At 36.8% G+C, this 9,855-nt stretch overlaps 1 protein-coding gene across 1 annotated transcript; it reads right to left on the reverse strand.

The window, feature by feature from the left end:
- Positions 1–596: 596 nt before the first annotated feature.
- Positions 597–7,440, reverse strand: LOC143590090 (zinc finger protein WIP2-like). The gene is made up of 2 exons (XM_077070679.1): positions 6,952–7,440; positions 597–1,034 (listed from the first exon to the last, which is right to left on the reverse strand). The coding sequence occupies exons 1-2, from the start codon at positions 7,438–7,440 to the stop codon at positions 597–599; spliced, it is 927 nt and encodes a 308-aa protein (XP_076926794.1).
- Between the last annotated feature and the right edge of the window lie 2,415 nt (positions 7,441–9,855).

A 9,855-nucleotide genomic window follows, 5' to 3' on the forward strand; every position in this document is an offset into this window, starting at 1 on the left:
CAAGTAACTCACTGATTTGTTTTTTGTTAGCCGGTTGAAAACTTTCAGTTACGGGACGTCACCCGTCATGAATGGATTACTTTCATTCAAACATGTTTAACTATGTACTTATGCTCTCATGATCTCATCCATAGCCAATGTGCCCAAAACACGTTGCTAATATTTGAGACGGGACATTACTTTTTCTTATTCTAACGACCGGGGTAAATATTATTAATGAAAGGGAGGAATTTCTAGTCATAGACTAGAAACATTACAAACCATCACGAGCTACATAGTAACTTTACAAAATTAAAACAGCACTAAGAGGACCATTCTAGTGATGGGATTTTGGCCCTACTTTTAAGTACCCATATAAACGACAACGCTTTGATTTCCTTCATAATCTAGCTTCTAGATCGGAATTGGTTTGTTGTTGAGAAGACATGACATTACTTGTGAGTTGTGGCCCAGTGTCTCTTATGTAGACTGAACTGAACAAAAAAAATGTGGGATTTGCTTATAATGTGCCAGAAAATGTGTTCTTATTTAATACAATTTTTAGAAACAGTAGATAACTTTTAAATTATTTGTTATAACCCCAACATGATTGCCACTTAATGATCAATCTCAGAATTGGCGGCTTCTTCTTCTTTTCCTAATTCGAAGCAAGATTCATCATTAATCCCGAAAGCTTCATGCCCATTTCCAAATGCGTTTATATGATCATTCAAAGACCTTTTATGCTTGAAGTCTGATCCACAGCTACAATGCCAATGTTTCCCACAATTCTTCTCGTGGGTACGCCAATCACCACGAACCGCAAAGGCCTTGCGGCATTTCCTGCACATAAATGGCTTGATCCCATGTTTTCTCTTGTAATGTGTCTGTAGGGTTCTGAAATCTTTGAGTGGTTTGGCCGTCGGGTGATCGATGTTGTTACGACACAATGGTGCACAGCAGTAGCATGGTAGTTTTAGCATGGCTGTTGGCTGTATCCCCCTTAGAGATTCAGGACCTCTTCTATACTGAGATCCATGCCCCCACAAATGCATCTGCATTAGGCCAATTAATACAATAAATCAAGAATGGGGCTTATTTAATGCATTGGTGGAATTTGTTAATCTATATATGCATATATAATAGCCACAATATATTCTTAATTAATCTTTATGAAGAGAAGCTTTTTGTATATTAATTTCTCACAATTGAATACATGGTACATGCATACATATAGCAACGAATACACAATTACAGCCTAAATTAAAGGAATAAAGTTGGAAACTATAACAAACCTTGACTAGAATAATCCTCTAGAATTCTCACTATTTTGAATTTAAATAAATTAATGAACTGAATATTATTTGATTTCCATAGTGTTAATAATCTTGGTTAACATTAGACACGCAACAATGTTATGAAAATCATAAAAATGGAGATAGAGTATTGACAAGTTTTCTAGATATACTTAATCGTCCAAGTTGATTATGTTATGCAGAAGCGACCATAAACTTATTAATGATTATGTTGATATAAATTTGACGGCATTTTATTTCAATACGGCTGGAATTCACGCATTTCATAGTGATACGATTACTCAAAAAGATCCCTTCGATCAAATGTAGAAAACCACTTGAACATATGTTGAGAAAAAATGATTAATGTTGTTTGTCCCCATCAAAGTGGTGCGGGTTTGAGTCTCACAAAGTGAACATTTGGTGAATTTTATGAGTAGATTTAAAGGGGTGTGATACCGAATCCACGGTTTTACTTAAATGGCTTAAGAACAATTGATCATAATCAAATAACCCGAACCGAAATACTCGGTAGACAAGCTTAAAGCTTACAAATTCTTTTATTAAACAAAAAATCAACTCACTAAACAAAATAACATGACAACCTTATTTATAAATAAAAACCAACATTGGACCGGGCCGACTTAATGGACCGAATGCTCCTGCATCATACTCCTCTTGAAGAAAACTCGTCCTCGAGTTTTGCCTCCGGACTAGACCCACCTGGATCAAATGGAACATCAACCTGATTCTGAATTATTATCATGACCCATCTAAACAGCTTAACTTCACGAATCGTCTCACCCAACTCTAGACTTGTACCACCGGGGTCAAATGAAACACTGGACTTTGTCATGTTCATTGTCGACGTAACCTGCTTAAACATCTTAACCCTATGCACTTTGTTTTCTGGCCCTTGGAATTTATTTAACCCTTGGGTAACCGTAGACTTAGGTGTTCTTGACGTAAAAACCTCATGCAAATTTGGCATGCTTATCCTATTAGGAAGTGTATCATATTTTTCAGTAGAGACCGTGATATTTGGAGCAAAGTTAATATAGTTTCCATTTTGAACTTCCAATAATAATGATCACTGATATTGCTATAGGAAATCTTATCATAATTATTGAAAATATCACCCACAAGATTGGAAACCATAATATTTTCCTTATCTTGACTTTTCAAATAAATTAAATCTCCATAATATTTGGGATCATCCGTCGACTTTGCATAAAATTCAACCGAAGATTCATCATCATCGGTAGCCATAACACCCTTTATGAACTCATCAGATTTAAGAAAGGATGTCTTTGCGTACCTATGATCATTAGATTCTTTTATACGCTCATCCTCTTGGCTAGTAATTCTGCTAAGAAGCATTTGCACTAACGAACATTCTTCTTCATTGGGGACGAAACCGTCTTCATCGTATCGAGGTTCTTCGTCCGGTAAGAAATCCGGACCGGGTTCGTCTTCATAGATCGGCTCACAAAACCGAGAGTCGCGATGGTCTAAAGGATGCTCCTCTTCCTCGTTCACATCGTCCCAGACGAATGTTCCTGATTCGGTTTCCTTTACGCATCTCTCCCGTTGTAACTCAAGATCTCGGACTCGCTGACGGAGCCTTTTGATCTCTTGTTTTATTTCAAGATTGCGGACTCGTCGTTTGAGTCGTTTGATCTCTTCAAGATCGCGGACTTGTTGTCGGAGTCGTTTGATCTTTTCAAGATCCCGTGGGTCTGGACAGACTCCATCGTTGCCTCGGGCGGCGAATCTGCGAGTAGGCAGTCGATCTTCTCCACGGGCACGTGAACCACCAATGTTCTTGTCGATGCCTCGGTCGGCGACTCTTCGAACAAGAAAACACCCATCTTCACGTAGAACCATTTGAACAACCAAAGCTCTGATACCAAATGATACCGAATCCACGGTTTTACTCAAATGGCTCAAAAACAATTGATCATAATCAAATAACCCGAACCAAAATACTCGGTTGACAAGCTTAAAGCTTACAAATTCTTTTATTAAACAAAAAAATCAACTCACTAAACAAAATAACATGACAACCTTATTTATAAATAAAAACCAACATTGGGCCGGGCCGACTTAATGGACCGAATGCTCCTGCATCAATGGCTCGAGAGACTCATGATTAATCAAAAGACGATAAATTAAACCGAAGTTCCAAGAACAATGTTCTTATAATAATAAACTTAATCAAAACTAACTAAACAATAAACCCTATATCCAGTTTATACTAAACAAAGAAAAAAGATAAACATGGAAACGACTGATGCAGTTTCGGAAGCGATCAATGGCTCGAGAGACTCATGATTAATCAAAAGACGATAAATTGAACCGAAGTTCCAAGAACAATGTTCTTATAATAATAAACTTAATCCAAACTAACTAAACAATAAACCCTAACATCCAGTTTATACTAAACAAAGAAAAAAGATAAACATGGAAACGATATAAACATAAAATAAGAAAAGATAAAATATTAAAATATAAAGATTTCATCTCAATGTAATGCTCCTGTATCAGGGTGTGTGTTCGTCATTACAAAGAAACGATAAATGAGCTCCCATTTAATTTGTAGGACAATGCAATTTGTGACCAAATAACCTATATATAATCATCACGACTTAAAATGGGAGATCATGCAAGAAACATATGACAAATAAATAACTAGGGAATGTTCTTTAAAATTCGAATGTTTTAAACAAGTAAGGTATATTCTTGTGGTGTTGTGACCCTGTTATTAATTAGTAAGTCCTAGAAGAACTATCACATTGTCCTAAGCTTTTAACATTGCATGTTCAGTCTAGAGCCCACTTGGATATTTTTAAGTTCTACAAATAAAGAGCTCTTAAATCACATTACACAAAAATCTCCCTAGTTTAGACAAAGTTCTACAATCAAGCAAAAGAAGACACAAGATGCATGAACACCTTAAAAAAACAGTAAAAATATTTCAGATGAAGTTAATTTAAAATGTTACAGTTTTAACCAAACTCTTTGAAGTTCGTTTGCCACCCAGGATTCTCCTTTGCAAGGTTTAGTGCCAATGATCCTTAGCCCAAGCGGTTAATGTGAGACACCCAAAGACTTTAATTTAAAAGGGGGAATGTCTTGTTGGGTTCCATGTTGGGTCAAGTTTTTTCACCTATGGTAGGTTTCCTCCAGATGGTGGAATGGATATGATCGATTGGGTCAGTAAACCGTCGTTAATCCAAATAAAAAACGAAGCTAAGGGGGGTCAGGATGGTTTAAAAACCATCACTTGCTCCCACCAATACAAGTGTGCCACCTCACCCCACCACTTTCCATCACTAGTGATGGAATTTTGGTGGGGGTGGTGGTGTGGTGTGATGGGAATTTTTTTTTTTTGATATTTTTTTACAACTTAAAAATTAAAAACAATAGTAAATTAAAAAAAAATAAAAGTTACATTAAACAATATACTACTCGTCCGAATTCGGAAATTCCAAACCTAAAGAACCTACAAGTTCAACTAGATCATATCTCAACCAATGGTGAATATCTTCGTTCCGCAAGTCTAATTGCACGTTCTCAGGAACGGGAACTTGAGTAGGAGGATCCGGCACCCAATCTGGAGAAATTGCACGTCCGTCTTCTTTTATTAGCATATTGTGCAATATGATACATGCATATAACATGCTAGAGATCATGGGTTTTTTCATTGCACGAACTGGTCGACTAAGTATGCACCATCTACCCTTTAAGACACCGAAAGCTCTCTCGACATCTTTTCTTGCTGATTCTTGCAACTTCTTAAACGCCTTTTCCTTGACCTCGACAGAAAACGAAAAGGCTTTCACAAAAACAGACCATACCGGGTAGATACCATCGACAAGAAAGTAGCCATGTCTGTCATATCTCCCGTTGACAAAATACGGACAGAAGGGTGTGGTACCATCTGTCACGCTTTGAAACAACGGTGATGTGTATAGAACACTGATATCGTTGTTTGAGCCAGGAACACCAAAATAAGAATGCCAAATCCGTAAATCATTTGACGCAACCGCTTCAAGTACGATAGTCGGTCGTTTGATATCACCCCTAACATACGCCCCTCGAAACTCCCGTGGACAATTCCTCCATTCGATATGTGTACATTCGATGCTACCGAGCATCCCTGGAAAATGCCATCTAGCCTCATGCGCGGCGTAAAGACGTGTAATGTCGTGTCTTGTTGGTTTTCGTAGAAACTCTTTGCCATACAATTTAATAATCGCGTTACAAAAGAATTGCAGACATTCACGTGAAGTTCTCTGAGACATTTGTAAGTATTCATCGAATTGATCGGGTGGGTTACCTGTCGCTAATTGACGAATAGCGGATGTGCATTTTTGAAGCGCCATAAAACTTCGTTTGCCCCTCGCGTCGTAAGATTCTTGAAACCATTCTTCGCTTGCTTCGACGTCCGCTACAATCTTTAAAAATAAAGATTTCGGCAAACGAAACCGATCCCTGAACGTCTCGTCATTGTATTTCGGCTCCTCCACAAAATAGTCGTTCATTAGCACTTCGTGGGCATGTATACGATCACGATCCACCATTTTTTTCTTTGGACGGCTCGGGCTTTCAAGTTCGTTATATAACAACGGGAACCATTCAACAATGTCATCGTCCGAAGACGAAGAACTATCGGTGTCTAGCGGAAACGAATTGCTCGGAAAATCCATATTTTTTTGTTTTGACAAGTGGTGAAGAAATAGGTTTTTGTAGTAGAAGATTGAGAGTGTTTTGAGTTGGATTTGATTTTGAGTTTGATTGAAATGGTTGTTAATTTATATTGTTTAAATTTCTTTTTTAATTACCCAACCCCAACGATCACCCCCTCCCCAACGTTCAAATTTATTGGTATTCACCACGTGATGGCCATCACGGCCGGACCCCCATCACACGTGATGAGGGGACCGGCGGCGGTGTTCGTGAGGCCATCACGCGTGATGGCCGTGTATAACGGACCGCCCCCACTTCCCTAATACTTAGCCACCTACTAATCCAAAAAATTCCTCCAAATTCCAACCATACAAAATCAGTACTAGTATGCGAGTTTGTGGGTGGCAGTTCTACTCAGTGATTGGTAAAAGCTTCCTTTTCTTCATTACTGTTCTTGTTTGGACATGACGATAATAAATGCATTCCTGGTGAATCGCACATGATGATGGAACGATAAAAAGGTTGGCAGTTTGGCACAATTGCCTATGTATTATAGAAAGAAGAAAAACAAGGAACCAAACTTTAAGGAACAGAAAGCATAATAGTTGTCTTGTTAAATCAGATATAAACTAGGATGTCTTTTTCCGTTTGGAAGCTGCACAATTATCTTGGATGATCATGACACTTGGACCAAATACTTGATTTGTTAAAAACCATAAATTATGGTGAAATAAAACAATATATATTTATTAAGTCTGATGCACACAAGTAATCAAGATTTGAAACTTGAAAGGTAAAGAAATAAAGAAACTAACCCTAGCTAGTTCTAAATGCATGGTTACAGAAGGCGCTATGTGCTGCCAACTCGGTCTGAGTACTCGGGATTACTCGACAAGTAATTGATGACTAGGTGTGATTTTTACAACCACACTTTTAATAAACAGTGATGAAAGTTGGCAAGATAAAATAGAATAATATGTAGTACCTGCATGTTATTGTATCTGTTGAAAGTTCTGAAGCAGATAGGGCAAGAGAACTGAGTTGGGCCAATCAGAATTTGAGATGGAGTAGGGATCCAGTACCTGCCCTTGTTTGTACCTTCTTCCTCCATTTCTTTATGATCCATTTCAGTATCATGTGAACTGTTGGAGTCTCTTGAAACTAGACCAGCTTCAGAAAGATTGTGGCTTGGGAGCCCAAGATGCAGAGCAACAGTCACAGTTTCATGATCATCAGAGATCTTGCTAGTGGGGTTATGAGCACATGAATCATTAGGGTTTTGTTGGTCATGGTTGAGTCTTCTTGTTGGGCTTAAACTCAGTAGATGGAGAGCTTCTTTGAGAGGCGGAGATGGAGGTGGAGGTGATGATGGTTCATGGTAGTGAGAGAGTGAAGAAGATGACATGTATTGTTTATTGATCAGAGTGAACCATGATCCATTGTAGTATGTGGAGAAAGGATGATCACTATTCATGATCTAAAAAAGCTATGAAACAAGCATCAACTGAATAGCCTGACAGGTTATACTTATGTATAGGGATTAGGGAGAGAGGGAGTAAGGATGGCCAAAAAGGTGAAAAGGTAAAAGACAAAAATATATATTCTGATGTGTTTTCAAGACTAACACATGAACATTATCGTTAGTGTATTCATTATGGATTTTGGTTTTAGTGTTAGTTGGGCTCGAAATATTTGTGATCATAATTTAGGGTTTTGATTCAACCAATCTTGTTAGGAGTGAAAATATAGTTATGATGTTTACATTGCAATTTTGCATTTTGCCTTGTTTAGAACTTTGTGCGCGTATGATTCTTGCTTGATCCGATCCTGTCTTTATCTTGGAGACTTCGATTCGAAGATAATACGTTAACATACTATAATCCGTCATCTCAAACTGTTTGTTCCACTTGTTTTTTGAAACATGCACAATTTGGTCCACACTCAAGTCGGTCACTAATTGAATCATCCACATACACACCAATTACAATTAACTCATTGTTGGTGAACCTATAGTCAATGAGGCAACCATAGAAAACCATCATAACCACGGAACCGTCGATGATTGATTGGTAGAATATAAAAGATTTAGTATTGTGGTCCATATCAAATATAGATATGCACATTGTGCTACATATTCTAAATGGGCTTAAAAAAGAATGAGTAATGTGCAAAATAGTTAATATAGTTCATCTTTTAATTGATTAATTCGGTTAACCAAATAAATTGAACCAATCGTTTAAAAAAGAAAAACCCGATCCGTAAATCGAATTCTAAATTTCAGTTTTCGGTTATAACCAAATTGAAATCTAATTCTGATTTCGGATTCGTGTTTTCCGATTATGGATACGATTCGATTTTAGTATTTTTAAGCACCCCTACTTGTAAGTAAGCGTAAATTCTTATTTGTGGGATTTCACACGGTCAAACCATCCTTTAAGCATACTATCAAAATAAGGTTATAGCATTTACCCTCATATGATTAAAAAATAATTCGAATAAAAAATGTTAATTTAAAAACTAAATTTTTTTGAAAACAACACATTGTTGGTGCATAATCTGTAATAATCACATTTTATATTTCTTAATGTATCAGTCAGAAGTCAACCGAAGGGTCAGAGAGTTTAGACCATACAACGTTAGATTAGTTAACAATTTATATATGGCTTGGTTGTCGGGTTGGACACGTTCTAAATATCCTGAGCTTGGATCTAAGTTGTAACATGAATTATTAGATTTTAGTAGTCGATGACCGACAGGCTCACTATGAGATTAGTTAAGTCAAATGCATGAAGTATGTTGGTCTACGTAAATGTGACGTCGACATATGTTTATAAGCATGTGGGCCTTGGAAACCCCATGAAATATATGTGGGCCTCCAGGCTCCTAATGCTTGGCCCAGCGCACGCTTACTCTAGCAAAGATCCATTGTAGTTTTATTTGTTTAGACTATGTATTTTCTATCCTTGCATGTTCGGACGGCTTGCTACCTATGAGGCGTCATCTTTTTGTTATTTAATAAAATTTGGCCGTTAAGTAATAGAAGCTTTAATGCTAATCATAGTCAAATAAACAAATCATGACATAAATTTCATAGATATAATTCATTTAGGATGGGTTAACTAGGAGTTGGGTAACTTAATTTCCTTCTATGCTGAGTGAATTTAGGTTTCGAATAATCGAACCTGGTCCTTTTCGAATGAAATTTAGAATCTGGTTTTAAAATCGAATTTGAATACATGAATTTCGAAACAATTCGATTATTAGAATTTAATATATAACTTTATATAATTAAAAAATACATATATTTTTATAGTATGTATATTATTTATTTTGCCATTAAAAAAAAGATAATACTATTTATTTTATTTATATATTTTCATAGCATTTTGGATGAACTTCAATCAACCCGAATGCAACCCACTTGAACATTTTGAATCCGAGTAGGTTCAAATTAAAACTAAAATTCAATTTAAAACATGCAGAACTCGAACAACCCGATTCAAATAATGTGAATAACGTGAAAACCAACACAATTGGAACACTTGGGATCATTTAGGTTTAGTTGTTGATGTGTGTGTGAACAGCGGCATCATGCATGTGGTGGTTAAGTGGTTTCATGTTGGGAATTAACTATAAAAACAATCGCGTCACATGGACCACCGTGGTTGGTTGTGAGGATAGATACGGTTTGAAAGGATTAAGCCCAAAGAAAATGAGGTGCCCATGGTATATAATATTGGTTACGTGCCTATTCCAGTATCTTCAGTTTTGGTAAATTATTAAGCCATAAATTTTACTAGCAAATACAAATAACTACTAGTTATTGATGGAATTTGGTACTTAACCGGATGTCATGATCAAGCCAATATGGGGCTAGCCAGCTTGATAG

Source organism: Bidens hawaiensis, unplaced genomic scaffold (assembly GCF_021521415.1).
Source record: "Bidens hawaiensis isolate Kalapana, Puna unplaced genomic scaffold, B.hawaiensis_p1.1 tig00038159_1, whole genome shotgun sequence".
Classification (NCBI taxonomy): domain Eukaryota; kingdom Viridiplantae; phylum Streptophyta; class Magnoliopsida; order Asterales; family Asteraceae; genus Bidens; species Bidens hawaiensis.